Below are 26,528 nucleotides of genomic sequence, written 5' to 3'. Positions count from 1 at the left end.
AAAATTAAGCTTTTACATGTACAAAATTTAAAAGATCAGGAATTTTTTTCAAAATTAAAATATCTCTCAATTTGAAATTAAAACCAAATTATGAAAATATTTTGCATTTTTCATACAAACTATAAGTAACAATTATACACTAGATTTTCTAACTTAAACTATATAGCTAGAAATTATACAAGAAAAATGAAAAAGAAAACTGTTATACTATATATACTTATATGGAATAATTTGATTAAATTTCTAATTTCTTGTTTTTTTTTTTTTGTTTGTTTGTTGGAAAAACAAAATGTATATTTTCTTTATGAGTCATTTACATTAAAACATAATATAACATTTATTTCATATAAACATTAAATTTATCTCTTGTATAACAATATATTCATACTTTTATAATAATCATTTTTAATATACTATTATAAGCTATTCATATTGCAGTTTAATTTTAATTAGTAAATTAAATATTCACTAATAATTGGGAATACATAAGGAATTCATAATTTATTCAAGTAAATCATTTTATTTCAAGAGAGAAAAATTCAAACAATTCAAAACATTTACATGCATTTTTACATAATTTTAAGTATCAATATAAAATTTAATATAAAAAAAAAATATAGTTAAGAGAAAAAAAAATTTATGATATTGTTTAGCTTGCAGTTTGATAATGCTGAAAAAAAATAAAACTAAAATTTTAACTATTCATTGTGCTCTATAACTTATTTTTACTGATTTTAGTGGTAAAAATTATTTATTTTGTATGCAAGTTTTTGTACTTAAATAATTTTAAAGCGATATTACCATCAATTAGTCTTGAAATTTTTAAATTGCAACTTTATTGTCCTGATGATAAAGTGATTATAATGGCAAATTGCTAATATGTAATATTGAATTTTATTGAATTTATTATAAGAAAGACTTCTTAATTATTTTCTCAATTAATTTTAATATGGCATTCATTACAACTCCAATTTCAAACCGTTTTTTCAAAATTTTTATGGAACATTATGGAATGAAACAGGTTTATGATAAATTCCCACTTGAATACATAGCATTGCTTTTCCAAATGTTATATTATTGAAGATTGCTTTCTCAATATTGGCTGTCACCACAAAATAAATGGGGCAGAATGGGAAAAAATGCGAAGAAATTTTTCATTTGATATTGTATAAGAATTGATCTCAAAAATTAATTATTACATGAAAACATTATTTTTTATTTAAAAATGTGGTGACTATTAATTTTTAGTACTCTTATTTCTCTTACATATTATTAACCTTAAATTTTAATTAATCTGTTACTCATTTCATCTGTAACGTAAATAATAAATAGCTGCATAAATTTTTTACTTTTACCACTACATAATCAGTTAAAATTCTAAGGTTCTTTAAAAATTTTTCTATAATTTTTAAATTTACTTAAAATAATTATTGTTTTATTTTTAAATTTTTTTTTATTAATTTAAATTAATTAAATATTTCGTTTGTTTTTAATAAAAAATTAAATTCATATTGATTTATTTAATAAAATGTAGTTTATTTTAAAATTAATTTGTTTTCGTTGAATTGAATTTAAATTAAAAAATATTTTAATTATTTAATTTTATTTGAATTTTTTAAATTAAATTTTTTAAATTAATTTATAATTTTATATAATATGATAAAGAATATGAAAATCTAAAGGTATTATAATTTTTGAATATATTGTTTTTCATTTTTTTAACCAATAAATTTTTTAATAATTATTGTTTAATAAAATTCAAAAATATATATATAAAAAAATTAATTAATAATAAAGTATTCAAAACCAAAACAAAGGTACTTTGTCTTAAGTTTTTTTATAAGAAATAAAAAAAAAAAATAGAAATAATATTATTTTTATTTTATAAATAATTAATTTAATTAAAGAAGAAATACTAAAAGAGAAAAATTATCTAATTCTTTAAGAATTTCGAAATATTTTTTTTCAAAAAAATAAAATTTGTTTAAAATTAATCTCAATACAAGATTACGTATAACAATTATTATAGCAGAATAGTCACCTGCTCAGTAAAAACTTGAAAAGGATGAATATAGAACAGAAGCATATAATCTATTAGGCACTGAATTTGACTTTTATACATTCCTTCTGGATGAACAAAAAAAAAAAAATAATAATAAATTCAATAATTTTCTTAATTAAATTTAATTTTTAATATTACAGCGTTTTAATGAAAATTAAAATTTAAAATTTTTTAATTTTGCTATATTCTGAAATTAATTTTCTGAATTTTCAGTAGCAAATATCAAATATATTTTTAAACTGTTATATTTTATAAAAGTTCATAATACAAAAGTATGTAAATACCGCAAATAAATGTGAATAATTTATAAATTTTTCACAGTTTTAAATATAACTAAATGATTATTCTTAAATGCTGCTAATAAGTAGTGCATTTACATAGGACGATTTTTATATAATAATAGCAAAAAATTTTTTGAATTTATTACTTATATCATTAAATTATTTAATATTCAAATCTTTAAATAATGCATAAAATCCATAAATTCTCTGTTAAAAATTAATTCCTCAATTTGCTACTTGGGTATCGGTAAATAATGCATAAAATACATAAATTCTCTATAAAAAATTAATTCCACAATTTGCTACTTGGGTATCGTAGCAATTTAACATATGATTAAATTAATATTACACTTTATTGTATAAATGCATTATTTAGTTTTATTACTAATTTCACTCTATATATGTATATAAATATTATGTTCGTGTCTTATATATATGTATATTAATAATTATACTGTAAAAGAATTTTCTTTTCTAATTAAAATATTAACTCGAAATTATCGAATATGAAATTAGTTCTTAAACAGAATTGAATGAATTAAAAATAAAATTTAATATTCTTAAAAAAATGGAACTTCTTTCAATATAATTTGTTTGCCTACATTAATATCTAGCTGTAACCAGAAAATAACAACTACTCCTTCAAAAAAAACAATTATTAAACTTTCAGAGAATATTACATTGCCATTTCAATTCACAGAAAATTCACAGAAAACCATGAGAATTTCAGTTTCTTTTCTTAAAATGCTGTGGAATTCATAATAATTTTAACAAAAAATAATTTTACTCAAAAAATTGTGAGAGTTGCTTAAAGAAAAAATGAAATCGGGTGTAAAATTAATTTTACTCACAAAGAGATTAACAGCGTTATTAACAATAAACTCTCTTAAAAAATATAATTGGAGTAAATGATGTAAATGAGTATAATTGTGATTTTTCTCTTTCAGTATTTCCTTTTTGTATTTTTGTTTTCATAAAATCATAATAATATCCTTATAATTATAATATTAAAATATTAATTTATTATTATTAATTATATTGATTGTGCAAGTTTTTTTGATTAAAAGAAAAATATTATTATTATAGTTATTATGTCTATATACATATTTTTTTTCATTATGAAAAGCATACATATATAAATACATATATGTATATAAATATATATAATTTATTTATACATTACATAAAAAAATTCATTTTGCCTTGATATATTTTTGATTTTATGTTATCGGGAGTTTTTTTTTTATTTTGAAATTTAAAAATTCAAATTTTTTTTTTTTGTTATTCATAATTGGTATTTAAAAATTATTAATTCTAAGGAACAAAAAAAAAATTTAAATTTAAAAGTTGATTTTGCAATTTAAAAAAAAAAAAAATTAAAAAAAAAATTTTTAAGTTAAAAAAGCATTTACGAAATAAAATAGAAAAAAAAAAAGGATTCTACTTGTCATGCGTAAGAAAATTTCAAATTCTTTTGTAAGTTAAAATGATTTTTGCATTTTTGAAACTTTTTTTTTTGTTTGGTAATTTTTTTGGTTTTTTCTTCTAAATTTTTAATTTCATTTCTCATGAATAATAAATTTGGTTTTTTTTTTTTTCTTTCAAAATTCAATAATATTTTTTATTATAATATTAAAAATTTTAAAATTCTAAATTTACTGTTTACGTATCTTAAGTGTAATTTTATAGACCATTTGTCCCTATAATATTATAAAATTATTATTTTCAAATAAATTTCCCTCATTAGATGAGTTAGTCCTTTTTAGTCCCATTCGTAATTAATATACAATGTAAATAATTTATTAATATAATTTCTCAATATAAATTTATTCGATTAATATAAACAAATTAAATTTTTCTAATATGTACGGTAATATTAATTACACGATATATATATATTGTATAATACACTTAAAATTTTAATATACAAGGAATATTATAATTATAGGTTCCTCACAATTTAGTTAAATTTACACAATAGTTATGTAAATAGGTATAATATTGTGTTATACGATTAATTAATATTTTATTGTGAGAAAATGTGTAGCGGCTATAAAATGTTGATTTATATTTTTACAAGATCGAAATATTTAATTTTAAAATAACATGATTGTAACTTATCAATTTTAAACTAACAATTATTTTATTTAAATAATTCACATATACAAGCTGTATGGTTTATTTTTTCTATGTTACAGCACGATCACTGTGCGCTTTGTATACAATTGTTATTGTAGATCTACAAAAGATTTTTTAAATTTCTAAAAAAAAAAATGAAATTTTTTATTTAAAATAGAAATATTTTCTTGCAACTAATTAAATCTTGCAACTAATGAATCATTTCTTCAATATTAATATTAATTATTAATATATTTCTTTAAAGCTGAAATTAACAATTAATTAATTGTTTAAAATTCATTAAATACCAAATTTAATGTTCAGTTGAAAAAAATACCCTTACATAACCCTTAATCAGGGTTAAAGAGAATTTTTTTATTCAGAGTAATAGTCTTTTCTTGAATTAAGCTATGTTATTATTTCTATTTTCCACATTCGATATATAGTCTTGAGTTTTGACTAAAAATAGCAACGGTGGCCATATAACATTGAATTTGATTTAATGAAATTAGAATAAATTGGAAATGCAGGCCAAAAACTCTTTCTCTCTCACGTTTTTTTTATCTCTATTGATAATATTTTTGAATAAATATTTAGAAGAACTTGTTGGTATTTAAAGGAAAAGGATATTTTTTATAATATATAAAAATAATTAAAATTAATTAAATTTAAATTATATATTTTTGTTGGGTTTTTCCTAAAAAATTTAGCATGCACAATTTTTTTTTGCTATAAGTTTTATTTAGAATATTTTGCTTTTTGATTAAATGGTATGAAATTTTTTTAAGTATATAGTTGAAAATTTTAGGATAATAAATTTTATTAACCCTTGTGTGGTATACTATAACATAATATTCAAATTGAATCAATTACTAAAACTAAAAATGTAAGATTTTCAAAATTTATGCTGATATTCTGATTAAAATGCTAATATCTTTTGGTATTTAATATTCTAATTAAAAATTTCTAAAATATGGGCTTTACAGCGCACATTTCTTAAACTTAAACTAAATTATTAAATTAATATTAACTACTACTTATTCAAAATTTTTAAAATATATAATAATTTTAATATTTAAAAATTTTGATAACAATTTTTATGCAAAATTTTATATTATCTAATGCAAAAAATCACAAAAGGGTTAATTGAAATTTTACGAGAATTAAGTTTTCATTTATATTCTTTCATTCAAAATATCTCCTAAATAATATAATTTTCATCATAATAATCATTGTCTATAATCATTAATATCACAAACATTCCCATTATATATCAATTCCTATATCATTTTGTCATTAATATTGTACAAAATTTACAACAAAATTCAAATGAGTATTTAAAATTTTCATATCACGTAATTTTTTTATTTTAAATGTAAAAATTAAAATAAATAATTGTAATATTTAAAATTGTTTTCTTTTTTTTTTTATTAAAGAAAAATATTAATTTTTTATAAAAAAAAAATTTAAATAAAGAAAGAAAAAAAAAAATAATGAATTTTTTTAATTTTTATTATCTAATTTTATACATAATTACGTATACATATTTAACAAACGTATACAAATAAAATTGGTGAAATTTGCTTGAATTGTAATTAAATAAAAATTTTTTTTTTTTAAATTGTTGTATTTAATTATTATAAAATTGTTTAATATTGGTCTTGTCATATGTAGTATATGTTTGTATAAGAGTTATGTATTATATGTATAAAATTCAGATATTTTTTTTATTAATTATGACTGTAACAAACAATCGCACGCTAAAAATCCTTTTCTCTATTTCCCATATTTAAAAAAACAAAAAAATAAAAAATTATTTAAGAAATTTTATACACCTATAAATTTCCTACACCTTTTTCACTAAATGTGTACTAATATAACTTTTCCTTATTCCAAAAAATCCCATATTAAAAAAACCTGAAGTCTTCTATTATAAATTTCCCAATTTTTTTATTTTTTAAAAAAAAAAAAAAACTCACATGTATAAAAAACGTGTCTTGTTCTCTATAATGATATTTAAATTTAATTGAGAGAGAATTCTTAAATAATAATGTTATTGATATATAGTTAATGCTATATGAATTTTGTTCTCTCATGATAGATCTAGGAATATTCTCTCATAAATATCATCTACTTTTTATATAATAACTATGTAATAATATTGAATAATGTCTCGCTCTATTTATACTCTATTTATGTAAAAATTATCTAATATTGGTGATCCGTATTATAATAATTATGAACATAATTATGTATATATTTACATGATATTTTTGTTCTTTATACTCTCTCTCTCTCGATCTCTGAATCTGTGTACTGTTATGCTCAGTGATGTAACTATAATTTTAATTATGACCGTCACAATATTAAGTACATGATCATCATTATAAATATTATGAAAAATTATTTATTATTGAAAAATTTAAAAAATTTATCAATTTAAAAAATATTGAAAAAACTATAAAAGGGGAGATGTTTTTCAATATAATAAAAACCGTAACGTTTTACCGTAACCGTGTTAAAATTTATAGCTTTTATTTAAAATTGAAAATAATATATTTTCACAGCCATTGTAATCCTCTATTATAACCAAAGTAGTTTTAGCCACGACTCATTGAACTATTGCTGTAATTGAACTAAAAAATTATTACTGTAATTGCTGACCTGTAAACGTAAATTATTGTTGAATTACAGCTTAGTAGTAGTAAATTTTCGCTACTTGTGGTAGCCTTTTTGAAAATAATATGAAAATTTTTTGAATTTTTATTAAAATTATTTCAATTATTTTATTATGAGCGAACAATTCTTAAATAAATTCTTGAAATTTTCAGTTTCTATTAATTTATTAAAAATAAGTGAATATTAATGATATTTAGACACTTTATACATGATTTTTCCTTAAAAAAAATATTTCTAAGACTAAGGTTTTTTTTATGTAAAATCCAAAATAATTCTGATATTTTGTTTTTAAGAAAATAATGATTAAAAAGAAAATAAGAAACAAATAAAATGAAACCAATTATATACAACATTACTAATATAATAATTTGTCCTTTTCTGTTTCTTTTGAGAAAATTTATAATTTTCTTAATTTCTTTTAGAATTTTTTTCTTGTGTATTTTTTATTTTTGATATTAGTTTATAATATAATCCGAAAAAAAATAAACCATTTATCAAAAATTAAAAAAAAATTAAATTTAATTAAAAATTTATTGTTGTAATATTTGGTGTTTAAAGAAATTTTTTTAGTAAAACAAAAAAGAAAGAAAATTTTTTAAATTAAAAAAAATATAATTTTTAGTTTAATATTTTTTTTTTTAAATAATAAAATTAAATAAATATTTAAAAAATTTACAAATTATGATATATTCGATGTTTTTAATGTCTTTTGTTGCTTTTAAAGCTTGTTAAATATTTTTGTATAATAATTATAAATTATTGGTGTTACCAAACATTTTTAATTTTGTATAAAAGAAAATAATTTCGAAAAATTTATTTTAATATTATATTTTGTTTTTTCAATTTGAATTTTTTTATTTATTTAATTGTATAAATTATCACGTCACAATTATCATTTTTATGTGATTAATTTAGGTTTGTTTTTTTTCAAATTTTATTGAAATTACACAATTGAATTGTTTAAATAAAAAAAGACTTTATTACAATTATTATTAATTTATTTTTTTTTTTGAAATTACGTTTATTATATAGGCGGTATATTTCTGTTAAAAATAGTATATATTATACCATCAAATATACCCATTTGCCCAATCTACAATTAAAAATATTACTTGATTACTGATGTGATAAAAAATTAATATAAATTTCTTTTCTAAATAGAAAAAATTTTGAAAAAATTTTTTTTTATATTCTACAATATTTTTGTGTATAAGTGAATTTTTTTCAAAACAAAGAAAATTAATATAAAATGTACTTGTATGCGAAATTTTTCAATATACTCGTATAAATATTAAAATAAAATAAAAAATCTGTATACTATAGTTATTATTTTATATAGATTTTAAAAAATCTCCCCTTCCTTCAATTAAAAATCCTTAACAAAATATTTATAAACGCCTTAATAAAAAATTAAAATTTTTAAGAAATGAAAATATCTTAAAATGTTATAGTTATTTACTTACTTACTTACTTACTTACTTACTCCCTTTATCATAATATTACTTAATGGGAAATTCAATTTTTTTACTAGATATTTATTATGCATATTTCCTTATTATAAATTATACAAATATATTTTTAATTATTCTATGTCTCTTGAGCCCCTCGTCCCTCCACCCCCCTTCTAATATTTCCCATTTACAAACTTAAATTAATTTTTAAATTTTTTCTTTTATTAATCACAATACAATAAAATTCAAATTTAAATTAAAATTTGGAAAATTTTAATATAATTTTTTTTTTTGCTGTAAAAATTTTTCTCTGTGTATGTATTCTATGTGTCGTGAATATTAAAAAAGAAAAAAACAATAATGTCTTCCTGTTTCTTATTTAATTTTACTCTAATTTTTCGTTTTTTTTTTTATTAAAAAATTTTTCCTTTTTTTTTTTGTTTATTATCAATTTATCATTAATTATTTTATGTTTTAATTATACTAAATGAAAAAAAAAAAAAAAAAATATGCAAAAAAAAAAATACAAAATTAAATTTAAAAAAAAAAATATGAAAAAAAAAAAACAAAATCAGAATAAAACCGCACAATCAGAAAAACCTTGTGATTCCCAACCAACTAACCTAATGATAGTGCGACGTTTTACAGTCGCCTTCTTTCAAATTTTCACGAAAGGCCTCATCAAGTTATTCATTGAAATTGGATCCACCTGGTAAAGGTAAAATAAAAGCAAAAAGAAAGCCACTTAGTACACCGGCTAGCCCATCAAGAGCACGTGAACCACAATGCACATGTATGACAGCTGAACAATACGCACGGCTAAGGGCACAGGATCCACGTTACAGAGGTAAAACTATAAAAATAAAATGGAAAAAAATCAAAAAAATTATAATTATTTTAAATTTAATCTGTTATTTGAATTTAAAATTAGATTGTGTTTTATTACCGAGTTCTTTTTTATAATTTTTTTCCTAAAATTTGGTAAACAAAATATTTAAATTTTGAAAAAAAATTTGCATACTTTTAGGGGTTTTAGACAAATGTAAATTTCCTGTTCAAAACCTATTTTTTTTAATAAGTTTTTTAAAATATTAAAAAATTATTATTTGGTTAAACTTTTAAATTAATAAAAATTTTAAATTTAAGAGTCTATTAGAGGGAATTTTCTCTTAAATAATATTCGTAATTTGAAAATTATAATTGTAACACAATCTTTAAGAGTATTTCAAACTTATTGCTGCTTATCCAAGTACTTAATTTATACTCTTATTCATATTGTTATCATTATAGTTTACAATATATTGAAGACAAACATACTATCATGCTATATAACATTATACAACTTTTTTTGTTCTAAATATAACACATATAGTATATAGCTCTATTATAATTAAAAATTAAAAATATTATAATTAAATTTTCCAATTATAATCGATAAATACAATTTCCTATTAATTTTACTAATATTCTTTAACTAATTCTTATTTACTAAATATTTAGGTTCTTCAACATTACCAAGGACAACAAGTAGAGCTACAGATACAGATGGACAAAAAGTAGCAACAGCTACATCCAGCACATCATTATATGATAATGTTGCTGGTAGTACTCAGCCAATGCAATCAACTGGACAAGGTATTAAAAAAATAATAGAAAAGAAAAATAAAAAAAAAAAATTCAAGAAAAAAAAAAAGAAAATACCTTAAAAAAAATAATTAAGAAAGAAAGAAAAAAAAAAATTTGATAAAAATTGTTTGCGATTGGCTCTGGCTCTGCAGCTCTTATTCTGTTATTCTACGTATTTGAAAACGATTATAGCTGTATCTTCTTATTCATTGGATATAGTTAATAATCCTTGATTTTTTTTAAATCAAATTTTTGATCAATTTTGAAAATCGATAATTCGATTTTAAATTGATCTACTATTGTAAATATAATGAAATGGTATGGTCGACTGATTTGGTATTATAATAAAAACTAATAAATCATTTCCATTAAATCGTAAGTTTATAATTACATAATTTCATTTTAATGCAAGTAATTCAAATTATATTTATGGATATTATAACATAAAATATGGTTATCACCTCCTAGTATAAGTATATTATAAACAATATGTAAATTGTAGATTGTAGATTGCAAAGAAGGGGTAATAGTGCACTGCGACCGGAAATTTAGATCTATTGTCCCCCCCAACTAGGTGTGAAACAAAGCCCTACAACACTTTCTCATGACTCACCCTTTTGATGAGTTCGAGCAACTTTAAAGAGCCGGTAGACCGTAGCTTCACAATATAGTGAGCACGTACTTTCTCAGTACCTCCCCTTACATGCAGTCTAGTCCCTGCATTAACTCAGAAAGTGTGCCGGGGATTCCTAAAAAATATTATGAAAAAAGCAAAAAATTGGATTGGAATTGAATAAGGGAAAAAGATTTGTGTTTATTTTAGTGTTGCTCTTGTTTGTCCTAAAAAATTTCTAAAATATTTATATATATACATATTAGTATATATGTACATTATTATATACATGAAAATATGAAGATATATTAAAGGATATTCAAGAGAAATTGCAATGAAATTAATTTTACTCTTCTCAAATTTCTTTCTCGGGAATTTTATAGCAATTTGGAAAAATCCTTAAAATAATAGGAAATAAAAAAAAGCAACAACAATGTATTTTTAATATTTTTTCTAAATTTCAAGTTAATTTAAATATGAAGACTTTTGATTAAAATCAAATTTTGTTTTACTTTTTACCTTCTTCTTCTCTATTTTTTTAACAAAATCATTTTCATTGACTCTTTTCTTATTCACTAAACTATTAAAATATTTAATTTTGCTATGTTACGTACATCATATACACGAAAATATCCTTAATATATTATTTATAAATAATATAAGTTGAATATTTTATAAATCATAAAATGTACATAAAATTTATATAAAATTTATTTACTATATACTTAAATGTTATACTAGTATATAATTTTAGTATATAACATAAAAGATTTATTCAAGTTTTTGTTATTTTTTTTCTGTGTCAGGATACAAAACCAAAAAAAAAAGAAAAAATAGAGAATAAATTGAGAAGGACAACTTATAGATTGCACATGAAATAAAATAAAAAAGAAAAACAATAACAAAATAAAAAGCAAACAGAAAAAGCAAAAAAAAAAATCCCATAAAACTTTTGACCTATAAATGATTTCTATACCATTATTATAGAAGTACCTAACCTAGTTAAGAAAAAACAAAAAAAAAAAAAAACAGAAAAAAAAAGAAAATTTTTCCTTCAAAAACAGAAAAAAAAAGAAGAAGAGAAGAAGCAAAAAATAACACGACGAGTTCACCTTTGACATTATTTGTTTTTTTTTTTTTGAATACAGAAAACACAACTTGCATTCATTTAAGGGAAGAACGAAGAAAAAAAAAACAGAAAAAAAAACCAGAATAATTTTTTCGTCCTTTAGTTTTTTTTTTTTAAATTTCATTTTAATTTTTTTTTTTTTTTTGAAAAATTAGTTCAAATCTAGAGCATAAAAATTTTCATCTCTTATTTTTTTTTTTTTTTGTGTTTTTATGTATACACACGAATATTTTCATGCACACATATACATACGTTATAATATATAATATAAAATTATATTGTGTACGCGGTTGTAGTTATTACTTAAAAATTTTGAGCTTAACTATACAACATTTTATCCCAAGGACATTTTAATATAACATGTACATACACATCAATATATATATTTTTAATTTTTCATTATATATACATACAATTTATTATTTAATTTAAATCGTCTATATAAATTGTAATTGTAAAAATGAAAATTTTTAAAGTATCCTAATTTCAAAATTCCAGTAATACTTGTATACAATAATACACAAAATTCAGAATTCAGCTTATAAATATCCTAAAATTTCTGAATTGTATAGGGGTATACATACGTTAAATATATATTATATAGAGTTCAATATAATTATTTAGAATTTAGTTTAAAATTCGACTTATAAATTTTAATTTCTGAACTGTATAACAATTAAGCAGCAAAACAATTAATATAAGATTTTAATTAAGTATTGTTGTAAAATTACTGTAATGTTTTGTTAATAATAATTAATATTTCATAGTTAGTAATAAATTTTAGCTTATTCCAATAGATGTTAATAGTAGTAGAAACTGAAGTTGGTAGTGTTATCACTACAATTTGAAAGTTAAAGGGTATATGTAAGATTTTGTAATAGTGTTATACATTATATGGACTCTATTAAGCTCAGTTTTAAGAAAGAAGGAATAGGTAAATTTTTTTTCTGTATAGGAAGCTCTTGGTATCAATAATAATAATAATAATTTAATAAATTATACGAATATGATTTATTAAAATGTAATTCCCGATTTCATTTGACCAATTTATGGTTATATGAGGAGTGAAAATTTTATGGAAGAAACTCTTATATTTATATACCTAAATTAAAAATTAAATTTTTCATTATACATAATTTACAAAACAAAAAAGAAGAAGAATAAATTCTAATTAAATTTTTTTTTTTTCACTTATTTCATTATGTACTTGGCATATGTATAGCCTTATCCCCGTTTAAAAATTTCAATAATATATTATAAAAAATTTATTAAAATATTTATAAGGTTTCTACCTATATATTTTGCTTTTTTTTTTGCATGTATATATTGTGTATAACAATATTAATATGTGTATAAGTAATAGGTATATATTCAAATGTGGTATACATGTATATATAAACTTTAAATATTATTAATTTTATGTATTCAATAACAGCATCATTCTGTGCTCATTTTCTTCTCAATTAAATATTGTATATACATATAGGTACATAAATATTCATATATAACAATATTCGAATATTATAGTATACAGAAAAATATGTTTGATATATTTTATATTATATTGTTATATACAATAGTGTGTTATACATATTATATATGTATAATAACATGTTTTGTTTAAAATAAATATAAATACAAATACAAATTTTATGTTACATACATACATTATGTATAATATGTACCTGTTTTTACGTATATCAATAAATTAATTCTCTTGTTATACGAAATCATTATCACACATGCCTACAATGAAAAAGCGTTAGTTATACAATATTATATGTATTATAAAGTATAATAATGTATGTATATATTTTTCCCCAACTAAATGTCAAGAGAATTGGGGTAATAATAAATGAAAGTTTTTATTATTATATTGTACTATATGTTTGTATACCTTGTCTTTTCATATATGCTACAACCTACATGAAAAAAATATAATAGAGAATCTTTAATTTTAGAAAAAAAAATTTTCTACTACATTTATACAAGTAATTTACACATATTACAATATATACAATGACATACAAAATTAATTCCCGTAAAAGTTTATAAAAGTTTTTCCTTTTTAATTTTTATTTTTTTTTACTACTTCAAATATATTCCAACTGTAAGTTCCAATTGCATCTCTTCCATTTCACAGATATTCCAATAATATTTTTTTTTTACACACACAATAACATATTTTCAATAGAATATACCTGTATTTTGTGTCTGTAAACTGCAAAGTAAAAATTTTTTACAATGTAAATTTAACAAAACAAAGAATCATTTAGATTAGACACAAACCATATTTAAATATTTTTGACAGCTGCTGTTGAAATTATATTAAAATTTTGAATGACGTAAAATTACCGCACCAGTCACTGACCGTATACCTATTTATTTTTGTACTCTGATGGTTTTAGTTTTTTATTTTTTTTTTTTTTGTTTATTTTGGGTATGATGGACGTATGATAATGCTTTAAAGAAAGATACTAAAATTATTTCTGTGAAAATTTTCGAAAAATAATTGGAAATTAAATTTGTATATGGGGATAATTTAGAATGCAATGAATATTATGAGAAATAAATTAATAATTATCACAGAATCCCAAAATAAAGTTTTAATATTATTTTGTTAAAAGTCTCGAATACGCATTTGGACAAGGAAAAATTTTATATGGTATAATTGTATACTTAAGAAATAGTTAATGAAGTTTTATTCGAGCTCTTTACATACTGACCTCTTGTTGAAATCAAACTTATTTTTATTCAATTTTTTTCAATAAATATTAAATTATGTTTCCTCTAAGCGAATTCACTCATAGCTCTAATATTATTTCTAACACTTGAAGTAGTGTATGTTCTAAGATTTTCTTAGTTTATCGACGGCGCTGTTTGAGCAATAACAATTAGAGATAGTTCGGAATGTAAATTTGAGTTGAAATCGAACTCGCCGGTAGAGTTCAAGTAAATAAAAAAGTTTTGTCAATTAAAATCATTTGGGTTTGAGCCATACTTCAAATTATCATAGACTGAATTAGGAAACATTTTGTTACAATCGAAACTTGGAATGGTAAAGAACAATATTATTTAAGTAACCAGACATAACCTTAAGTCTAAAAACAATTTAAATTTAATCTATATAAATCGTTCATTCTAAAAATTTAAGTAGATAATTAAATTGCTAAAAAAAACAAATTAAAAAATGAGCAGGCCAATATTTTAACTTAATAAAATTAAATCGAAAATATTTGAAATTTTTTATCAAATTTTAAAAGGCATAAATGAAAAATAAATTTTCATTAATTTTGAAAAATATTTGATAATATTTTGAATTTTTTTAGGAGATACACTATCACGGCAAACGAAATCTCAAGAAACAAATACAATGACAGCAACATCACAAATAAGCGGTGTTGGAGCACAAAATCATGTTGGATCACAAATTGGTCAAGATGAAATGGCAAATCAAATACGGTCTGAAGAAACTTCAAAATCTGAAGCTGTACAAGCAGGTGGTACACTTCAACAAACACAAATATCAACAACGAAAACAACTGGAACTGGTACACGCACAAAAGATTACAACGATGAAATGGTTAGTTAGTGAAATGCTAAAATGGTTAATGTAAAATTACTATTTAGGATGTAAGGACAGATTGTTAAGTTAGAATTTTAGTTAGGACAAATGAAATTGACATTTAACTAGGGCTTGTTCTGGATGTTATTTCAGCAGGCATTGTATTCAAGGAAGCATTTTAATTCCAATAATAACAATTTATGAACACCAAATTTTAGCCACAATCATTTTCATTAATTATTATTTGAACCTTTTTAAGGTATCATGCTCACTTTTACAAAATAAATATTCAAATATTTGCAGAAAAAGAAAAATTCAAATTATTGTACAAGTCAAAGGTTATTCACCTAATATAATGTACCTACCTTTCGTTTATTGAAGATGTCACATTTAAAATTCCATTTATTTATAGTGCCATTGTAACCTTGTGTTATACACTTGCTATATGTTATACATTCAATTATAAATGTACATATATGTGTTCCTAATGTATGATTAACGTTTTTATAATTGAATTTGCTTTAAAGTGTTTTTCTTTACTCTTTATTTAAAGATTATTTTTAACTCTTTCACTTCTAAATTTTCCATTTATATAAAAGTTAGTTAAATGGTATTTTAATCGATATGTTTATAACCTTAATCCTTTGATTTTTAACTTTTTAAACAAATTCATTAAAATGTACAATAAATGTACAAAGAATGTAAAATACGATTAAAAAGAGAGTGCATTAATACAGATTACAGTAGAATTAATTTATTTTGACCCGATTTTGTAAATGATAGTTATTTGTTCCCAATTTTATTGCAATAATCAACGTTTTACAAGTCAGTGGTGTTGATTTTTCTGTCGCTCTTTTAAACTTGGTCCTTAATATAATTTCAAAATCTATAATTTTTGTTTTAATTCATCAAGTAGAATATCGCATATTTGCGAAATCAATGACATAGGTCATTAATGCAGAGTCGTCAACTTACTTTTATTACTAATGTACTTTAATATATAAAGCTTTTTTGTAACAAAATAATACAGAAAATTTGTTCATATACTTTTAGAATAGCTCTTAAATTTAAAGTCCGGAACATTGCTCACATTCTAGAAGTTTATAGCCTCTGTTTAAAGAAATTATCATTATCATTTTCCATATTATATCGCCGTGCCAACTATATCTTGCAGGGTTGTGTCAGGGTATCACAGGGTCGTATGAACTATACCTTCCATGGTTTTTCGTAATTCATTAAAATTTTGTTAATTTAGATATACACTGTAACTAATCCTTGTTTATCAAAAGATTTTACATGTTCTTTTATTTCGCTTTACAATAAAAAAAGAAAAGAAAAACAAGATTTTCTTTTCCAGCCGGCTTTAATTTTTGTTTTGCTTCTAACCAATATAGAACTTTTTGGTTTGTAAGGGATATAGCATGTCGGTCTGTTTGTCGTTGCTTCGTTTATATTTTAAGTTTGTCGTTGTGAAACTATATTTGTTTGCCAAAAAAAATACTATATCCAATTTATTTTGGAGGGTTGATTTCATTTAAACCCTGGCATAAAAATATATTTGGAATATATTTGAAAATATAGATGTAAAAATCTAAAGATGTTATTCGTCTATTCGATTTGCTTTCTTCATTGTCAATTCTATTGCAGCAAAAACAAATCTTAGAAAGATTGTACAGGATAATGCAGAGTTTTACAAAAATCACAATATCAAAATTTATTAGAGAGAATAGCCGATTCCGTGATTAAATTTTACGCTTTCTATATTATTTTGTTCTTTCATTTTTGCTTCAGTTGATTTCTGCTATACAACTTTTTCGTCAATTCAGTCAGTAATATTTGCCTTTACTTCTACATTTTCTTTCCCCGATTTGTCAACCATTGTACAATTTTCATCACCCTTTAAAAATGTAAAAAAAGGTAATTAAAACATATTTTTGTTGTAGTTTTTGTGTAAGGAACCGTATAATATGTAAAATGTAAATTTTTTCCTTAATTGATTATATTTTTTTTCTTTTTTAACATTTTTCATTTGATATTTCCTCATATAGTCCAATACTCTCACATATCGGACCATTCTAAAATTATCAATGGCTTTGTGTTTTTTTAATTTTATTCACCACATATATTTTTATATTGTCGTTTTAGACACGCGATATTCATGACATGCATCACAATATAATTAATAATAATACAAGACGTAAAACAAAAAGTACCGAAAATATGGCAATTGATGGCAGTGGTATTAATATAATGACAAGCGGTGGTACTATGAAACGTGTATTAAAAGCAATGCCAAGCGCTGAAAGTCCAGTAACATCACCAGAAATGGGTAGACGTCGTTATAATTATTATAATGCTAATTCAAATACTGGAAATAATATAAATAATATACAAGGTACACCATATTTACATGCACATGGTGTACATCATATTATGAATAATAATAATACATTAGGAAGGTCATCAAATCAAACATCAAGATTTTCAGGATCAAGGTATACACCTACATACATAATTTTTATAAATATAAGAAAAAATTTAAAAAAACTATTTTTTTTGTTTTTAGATCTTCACATGAAATTGGTAGAGGATATCCACAACAACGTAATTTATATTTGGAATTAGAACGTGAACGTGGTTGTATTGAAGGATCACCACCATCTGATAATGTAATGTTTGATAATCAATGTTATGCAACAACACCAAGCTCAAGTAATGGTAATTCTGATCAGGATCAATCATATGGACAAAAAGGTAGTGGTGGCGGTGGTCCCGGTGTAGGAAGTGGTGGTACAGGTGGTGGTGGTGGTGGTTCTGGTCCTGGTGGTGGAGGAGGTGGTAGTGGTGGACGTCATTCACATTCACATCATGGTAATCAACCGAATGTAACACCAACACCTGGTAGTCCAACATCAAGACTATTATTGGAATATGAAATGCATTTACGTAATACATTAGCTAAAGGAATGGATGCTGAATCATACAGTTTACATACATTTGAAGCTTTATTATCACAAAGCATGGAAAATTTAGGTGTGTATATTATAAGAGTATGCTGATAGAAAAAAAAAATTTTTTTTTTATTATCAATAATGGATGACCATTATGGTAATAAATTCGATTTTTTTTTTTTTTTATTGTGTTATTGAATGAAGAGGAAGAGTGCATCATTATTATTTTATAACAAAAAATATAGGGTCATTTTTATTCTTAATTTTTTTTTTTTTTATTCAATTGTAAATGAAACATAATTTTATATTATAAGGCTAGAATTTTTTTTTGAATAGTTTTAAAGTTAAGCAAAAAAAAAAAATGTTATTTTTGATTACTTAACTCTCTTAAAAATGTAAGAAAGAAAATTTTTTAAATCTTAAGCTAAAATTCAAGCTTTTACTTATTCCTTTTGATTTTTTTTTTCTAAAATTTCCTTTTTATTTTCATAATATTTAAGGTTTTGTTGATGTGGTCTTTTGCAATATTTCCTCTATTGTAAATTAATTGTGTTTCATCTATTATTAACTATACTTATTAATATTTTTTATGTTTTTCTAAAAAAAAAACAATAGTAAAATTTTATTTTTAAATAATTTAGAAAATTTTAATAATTTTGGTGAACTTTTCATTGTAAACTTAAAATTATTAGTTTGTTAGGGAAATTTTACAAGGTGTTAGTGATTTAATACTTACCTAGAACTGAAATTTGTCCGTAAATGAAATGTAATAATTTTTAAAAATTATAAAATTTTTATATTAGAACTGTAATCTCATATAATTTAGAACTAAGATATCTAAGCCATTATTGTTTTATAATGACAAATTTAATTAACATATTTAATAATTATACATAAGAACACTTTTTTAGAATATGTATTCCGAATACTAACTATTAATCTGACATAATAATATTTTGTTATATTTTTAATTTTATTAAATTTTTTTATAATTCATATTTTATATTGTAGGTTATCTAAATAGATCCTGAATTTAATTAAAAAATTATTTCAAACCTTGCAAAATTATAGTAAAGTCAAATGAATAGTCTTATTATATTCAATTTCATGAGAAAAATTTCACTCATAATAACTAAAACTGATTAACTATACCCGCTATTTCAAAATAACTCACTATAGGCACATAATAAGCCTATTAATAAATAAAATTGAATGACAATATTTTTATTGTATTAGTTAGGCACGCTCCTTAATAAGCTATTTAGAATTTTAAGATTTTTCATATATTTATTAATAGAACATAATAGACTTGAGTATAGTTCTCTTATTCAGATATAGAATTTTATATAAAACAGAGATATTTTATGTATAAAACTTTATATAAAATTTGCACTAATTTTATATAAAATTGGTGCAAATAATTAGAAAATATTTTTCAATTACGGATGACACTACTACGCTACTACAGCTTTAAAAAATTAAAAAATTTAAATATTTTACTCAAAATTATATTATTTTCATTAATTGCCCATTCAAAATATCCTTATATTTTTATGAGACGAATTGTATGAAAATGAGAATTATTTTATTATTACTATTCTAGTAAATATAATTCTAAATATAAATTTGATAATAATGCAAATGACAGAACATATTATTTAGTAGAAAAGAAATGGAAATAATTTCTAATTACTAAGTATGTAAAGTTTATAGGTGTATTATGTTAAACTTGTATAACAGTTTTATAATATTTTGTATATTGTGCAAGTTTATAAGTAAAATAATTTTTAAATTAAAAATTAAAAATTAAAAAAAATAAATGTTTTTAACAAAATATAATAGAAGAAAATATATGAAATATAACAGAATTTTTGTATAACAGATATTTTTAAGAAATATTCAGAATTATTCGGGTTAAAATATGATATGATAATATTATTATAAAGATTTTTTTTCGAATAATTAAATTCTTTATTCCAATAAATCAAGTGTAATCAAAATTAGAAATATTCAGATTTAAAATTTGTTCTAAAATTTGGTTTTTCAACCATATTTTTCAATCTCTTAATAGAAAATAAAATTGAAATAGAAAGTAATGAACTAGTTCACCTTAATTAATAAATTAAATTTTATTTTCTTTTAAAAACTTTTGATTTCTATTTTGATTTGTAAAAAAAAACAAAATTTTACATTTTCTTTAATCTACTCTTTTCAATTAACATAAACAATGCTATTATTCTCAATTAAAATTTCTATTCTAAAATTTTTTAATATAAATATTTAAAATATTTTTAAAAATAAGTAGTTTAGAATCATTTATTTTTTTTTTTTTTATTATATTTATTATTATGCACTCATCATAATTATATTCATTTTCAATTTCATTCAAACAAAAAAAATAAACAAAAAAAAAACAAAACAAAAACAAAAAAATTAAAAAAAAAAATTCATAACATTGCAAATGCAAAAATAAATAAAAACAAAAACAATACAAAACAAAAAATCATAAAAAAATCTTCAAAATTAAACAAAAAAAAAAAAAACGTAAAAAAAAAAATTGTAAACGCAGAATTAGCTGAAAGCTTGCCAGGATCAACTCAACGTAGTCCCTATCCAATGCGAAGACGTAAGTAATATCGCCCATTTAATCAAAAAAAAACAAACAAAAAAAAATGTCACAATATTATTATCCTTGCAAAATTGTTTTCTCAAAATAAAACCTTTAAAAAAGAAAGAAAAAAATATTTAAATCCTTAAAAATTCCTTTAAATTTGGCATCTATGTGTGTGTGTAAAAAAAATTTTTTTTTAAATGCAACTTGAAAACAAAATAAACAAACAATTTTTTTTTTTTTTTTGTTTTCTCATTAAAAAATTGTTTTTTTGTCATGTATTTTACAATTCCGCTATTATTATAACAGTTTAAATAGGAAAAATTAATTTCAATTCATTTGGCAACAATATTATGGAATTAAAAGTAAAATATTTGCTATAACTGTGCGAAATTACTTTAAAATTTAAGTTATATTAAAAATTTATAATTAATTTTAGCAAAACTGTAGTACAATCATAATTACTTTTAAACATTAATAATAAGATGACTAAAAATTCCAAAAATTATTACTCACTTTAAATATTAAAAATTTATAACATTTGTACTCATTTTATTTGTACAGTTTTGGATTCTCTTAAAATAAGCAATAATGTCGTACTTGAGCTAGTTAATAAGCAATAATTATTAATAAGAAGAAATTTCTGAGTTTCACTCAAAATTCAAGAATATTATTAATCGAAATATTAATTAAATAGAATAAAATTAAATTAAAATAAATTAATTAATTAAATAAAATAAAATTATTAATATACCAAATTTTATATAGTATTATTGTCCAATCAATGCTTAACAATAATTGTAAATTACAGAAATCGTAACAGTGTCATTTTATTATTAATTTAATGTTACATTAAAGAAATGTATATGTAACTTAATACTTTGAGTTAAATTTAGGTATTTGCATATACAATAATATTCAAGAGAAGAGAATTCATAATATTATTATTATTAAAAATGGAGTGGTAAAGTAAATTTTCTCATTTCTCTCACTCATTTCTCTCTTGTCATCTCTTGCTAAGTTGAGTATTAAATAAATTTTTCAATATTAAATAATTTAATGAGTATTAAATAGATTTTTTAATTTTCAAATTAAATAAAAATGCTATAAAATTTTTAAATAAAATTTTAAAAATTAAATAATAGAAATGATTTTGACACAAAATTTTTTTGTGCTTACAGAATTGAAATAAATTTTTTCTATTTGCATATTAAAATATTTAAATCAGATGGTAATCGAAAGATGAAGGCATCAATTAATTGAAAAAAGAAAAAATTTTTATAAATTTTAATAAATTTTTGTAAAAGCAGCAATTAAATTTTAAATCTATAATGTAGTTTAAGAATTATATTAATAATTTTTATTCACAATATTATCTAAATAATTACTCAAATTCTAAAAGCTTCAGTAAAATTCATTTTGATATATTTACTACTAGGAAATTTGAAATGATAGATGTAAGTGACAACTATAAATTCAAAAATTTAAATTCTAATTTGTTAATGTTTGCCATTTTAAACTATTAATAACTCGGCTAAATATCATTGATCTTGTTCAATTGAATCTTGTTCCACAATCAATTTCTGATTTAAATATTCTAATAATTTTATATTCCATAGTTAATTTCAAATAATAATATAAAAAAATACTTTTCCTTATTTTTCCAAAAAAGATTTTAATATTAGAATAATTTTTTTATTTATCAATTTTAAATTTTTAAATGACTATTTTTGGAAACTCATACATCATAATTGAATCATGCTTGCTAAAATTTTATTTTATTGAATAATTTGCTTTGTTTTTTACGTTCTTATAAGAAATCATAATTATAATAAAAAATATTTTTTAAAATTTATAAATAATTTTAAAATAGTATATATTGTTCAATATTATTATTTTATATGAGATAAGAAAATTGAAGGGATAAAAACTAAATATTTATTTCTTTATTTATTGTCCATTTGATTAAAATATTTTTTTTTTTTTTCAATTAATTTTCTTTTTCTACTATTATTATTTTTATTATTTTAATTTTAAAATTTAGCTAATAAATCATCAACATTACCATTACCACCACATCGACCAATAGCTGGACGTGATAGAGATCGTGATCGTGATGGTTATTATAGTGATCGTAATGAATTAAGTCGTGAACGTGAACGTGAAAGAGAACGTGATCGTGGCTATTTAAGTGATCACAATTCAAGGTATTTATGATTTTTAATTTAAATTTTAATTAATAAAATAAAAAATTCATTTAAATAATATTTTAATTCAATGAATGATAATTTAAAAAAAAAAATATATAATTTTTATATTTATATAATAGTTTTACAAATTCACGTTGTGCATCATGTATTGGTGAATCAGCTCGTGCTCAATGGTTCCGTCATTCAGATGGTTGGCGTTCTGGTAGTTCAACACTTGGTTCCGGTTCTGGTCAAGGTTTAGTACCATCACAATCATCAAATACTGGTGGGGGTGGTGGTGGTGGTGGTCATAAACGTTCACCATGGGATTCATTACCATCATTAAGACAAGATAGTAGCTTAAATGATTCTGGTTATAAAAGTGCTCGTGCTGATTCCCTTGAACAAAGGTTTGTAAAAAAATTTTTTTTTTTTCACTTTCTGAAATATTATTTTCATATAAAAATATCGAAAAAAAAAATTATTTATTTTTATTGTTTTTAATTATATTTTAGGGCTGAATTTGTTCGTCAAGATAGTTTACGTTCAGATTATTTGAGTGATCGTGAAACACGTTATGGTATTGTTCAGCAAGCATCAATTGATAGCACTGATTCAAGATTATGCTATTTAACATCATCAGAGGTAAGTGAATTCTTTTTTTCTTTCATTATGTTCCTTTATAATATATATTTTAAATTTATTTATTGTTATTTTAATAAAAAATTTATTCTATTTTTATAATCAATATGAAAATTAAAATGCAAAAACAAAAAAAAATTTAATATTAATTTTTAAAAAATTTTTCATGATTTTAAGTTATTTTGTTAAATACGCTCTAAATACATATTCCCGCTTAATATATTGAAATTATTATTATTATCAAAAATCTCTTTGAAATTATTTAAATCTATTAGTCATCTCTACATTCAATAATTGAATATAATTTATTATTTGATGGCCTTAACATTTATTGATTTGCTCATAATTTAATAAATGAATAGCTACGACTTTGACCTCAAACAAATTGAAAATTGCATATATTTCCCAAATTTTTCCAATTTTCCGTAAAATTTTTTGCTTTTCTGATATTATAATTTTTGTTGAATAATAATTTATATTGTTCCTATATTATGTGGAGAAATTTTGATTAGAAAAATTTTTTCTATGGAATAGTTTGAAAAAATCTTAATTTAGTTAAATGAGTGATTAACACCATCCCATCAGTGTTTTACCCCGCTAAATTTTATTCTATAAGTAATAACTAATTTTCACATATTGAAAAATTTCACATATTGAGAAATTTTCACAAATTTTGTTTGCTCCTTTCGAAATTTTAAAGATTTTTAATAATTTTGAGTAGCTCTTTAGGAATTAGGCATTTCTTAATTCTATTACAATTTACCAAACACAATAACACCTTCTATAATTTATTTATAAATAATAAACTTTTAAAATTAAAATTTATATGAGTAAAAATGTAAAATTGGAGCGAATAAATTTTACGTATTTGAGAAATTGCAATCTATGTAATATAAGAAAATCAATACATAAATCAATTTTTGATATTTTTGTATACATATGCAGATACCAATGTTTAGAGGAAAAATTATTTTTAATAAAAATTTGAATGAAATTATTAATCAAATTAAAGTACGGACTCGTAAACGTATACAAAATATTCGATTGTGTTATAAATCAGATTTTCATTTTTTTTACGTTCTCTGCAATATTATTTAAGAAATTCTCTCTTCTCTCCTGCCCTTATTATCGCTTGTAAATATAATGTTACTGTAATATTACAGTGAATTGTTGTTATATTATGTAATAATAATCATGTTTTCACTACGTAAACAATATACATAATTTTATGGGACTAAAGCAAAACAAAAAATTAGAATAGAAAAAATTTTATCCCGATGAATTTGCAAAATGATTATATGCATATATATACATATGTGCATATTAAAAGTGTATATGAAAAATAATATATTTGTACGTTTTTGCAAGTTTATTGCAAGAAAATTAATAATTAATGTGCAAAATAAGAAGTAATATGAGTAAGCAGTAAAGATATCTAATACTTTAAGATTTGAAGGAGATGATATTTGTATATTTCGATATTTATTTTTAATTTTGTTATATTAAAATTTAAAGTCAAAGTTATTTATAGTTGAATTTGTTTCTTTAATTTGTTGTACACTGTTGAATACAGAAATACTTAATGTACCTTGAATTTTGTAATAGCTCTTGCCTTACTGACTTATTGTTATACACATATTAGGAAGCATAATGTATAGTATTCCAGAAATTTCCTAATTGACCAAATTTGAAAATTTTTAATATAGTATTCCAGGGCATTCCAAATATATTTTCTTTTCAAATTTTTCGCTTAAATTGTTGCGGGAAATGCATATTGTTCAAAATTCTTGAGCAATTTTCATTTGTAATTTCAGATACTTTAATCAGTTAAAACTTATCCGATTATACGAATTAATTATAGAGAGAACTGAGCACTTTCATATTAGAATAGTCTCATATATATCATGTTTTGATGATAAAATGACTCTAATTACAATTTGGTCAATACTGTAGAATATTTGAAATGATGATAATTATTATGATTAATTTTATTATTATTCCCAATCCTTCTATTATTTTTCACGTAGATTGCATTTTTTTTTTTTTTAATTTACAAAAAAAAAAATCTTTTTTAATCTACGAGTTTATCTCAAAATAGTATCGTCTATATATAATGAAATTTTTTGTTTTTAGATTTCTGTTTAAAAATTACCAACTTTCTTCAATCACACTTTTTTGATGTTGCGATGTCTCTAAAATTTTAATATTAACAACGGCGATTACACCTCTACAATAACAATAATAATAATAATAATAATATCAAAAAATTTTTATTTCTTTTTCAAAATTCATTTTTAAAAAAAATTTTTTGAAAAACAAAATTTAAATTCAAATATAATAATAATATTGTGAAATTTTTAGAATACATATTGGAAATTTAAAGAAAAATAAGACAAGAAAAAATAAAAATATTGTAGAAATTTTTTGTTATGTAAGAAAAAAATTCAAATTATTGTATGATTCTTAAAAATAAAACCGGAATTTAAAAATAATTTTAAAAAATTTTAAAAATTTACGAAAAAATTTTAGTATGTATTTTATCAATTTTAATATTTCATTGTTAAATATTTCCATTTTTTTCATTTAAAAAAAAATTTTTCAATGATCATCA

General features: G+C 20.9%; 1 protein-coding gene across 5 annotated transcripts in view; it reads left to right on the top strand.

Annotated features, from left to right (window-relative positions):
- LOC129612868 (protein still life, isoform SIF type 1) overlaps positions 1-26,274 on the top strand; it is a 73,586-nt gene extending 47,312 nt beyond the window's left edge. The window contains exons 5-14 of one of the 5 annotated variants that reach the window (XM_055526672.1): positions 9,225-9,438; positions 10,092-10,226; positions 15,289-15,542; positions 17,670-18,019; positions 18,091-18,557; positions 21,045-21,101; positions 23,131-23,293; positions 23,416-23,685; positions 23,791-23,920; positions 26,051-26,274. In XM_055526672.1, coding sequence (XP_055382647.1) covers positions 9,225-9,438; positions 10,092-10,226; positions 15,289-15,542; positions 17,670-18,019; positions 18,091-18,557; positions 21,045-21,101; positions 23,131-23,293; positions 23,416-23,685; positions 23,791-23,920; positions 26,051-26,062 — 2,052 coding nt within the window. In that variant the 3' untranslated portion in view covers positions 26,063-26,274. The remainder of the gene's footprint in view (positions 1-9,224; positions 9,439-10,091; positions 10,227-15,288; positions 15,543-17,669; positions 18,020-18,090; positions 18,558-21,044; positions 21,102-23,130; positions 23,294-23,415; positions 23,686-23,790; positions 23,921-26,050) is intronic. The other 4 variants (XM_055526669.1, XM_055526668.1, XM_055526667.1 and 1 more) reach the window with 4 other exon arrangements.
- The last annotated feature ends 254 nt before the right edge of the window (positions 26,275-26,528 follow it).

This window comes from Condylostylus longicornis, unplaced genomic scaffold (genome assembly GCF_029603195.1).
Source record: "Condylostylus longicornis isolate FDR11 unplaced genomic scaffold, ASM2960319v2 ptg000077l, whole genome shotgun sequence".
In the NCBI taxonomy this organism is placed as follows: Eukaryota; Metazoa; Arthropoda; class Insecta; order Diptera; family Dolichopodidae; genus Condylostylus; species Condylostylus longicornis.
The sequence above is the reverse complement of the archived record's forward strand: the minus strand, read 5'-3'. Positions and strand labels throughout refer to the sequence as shown.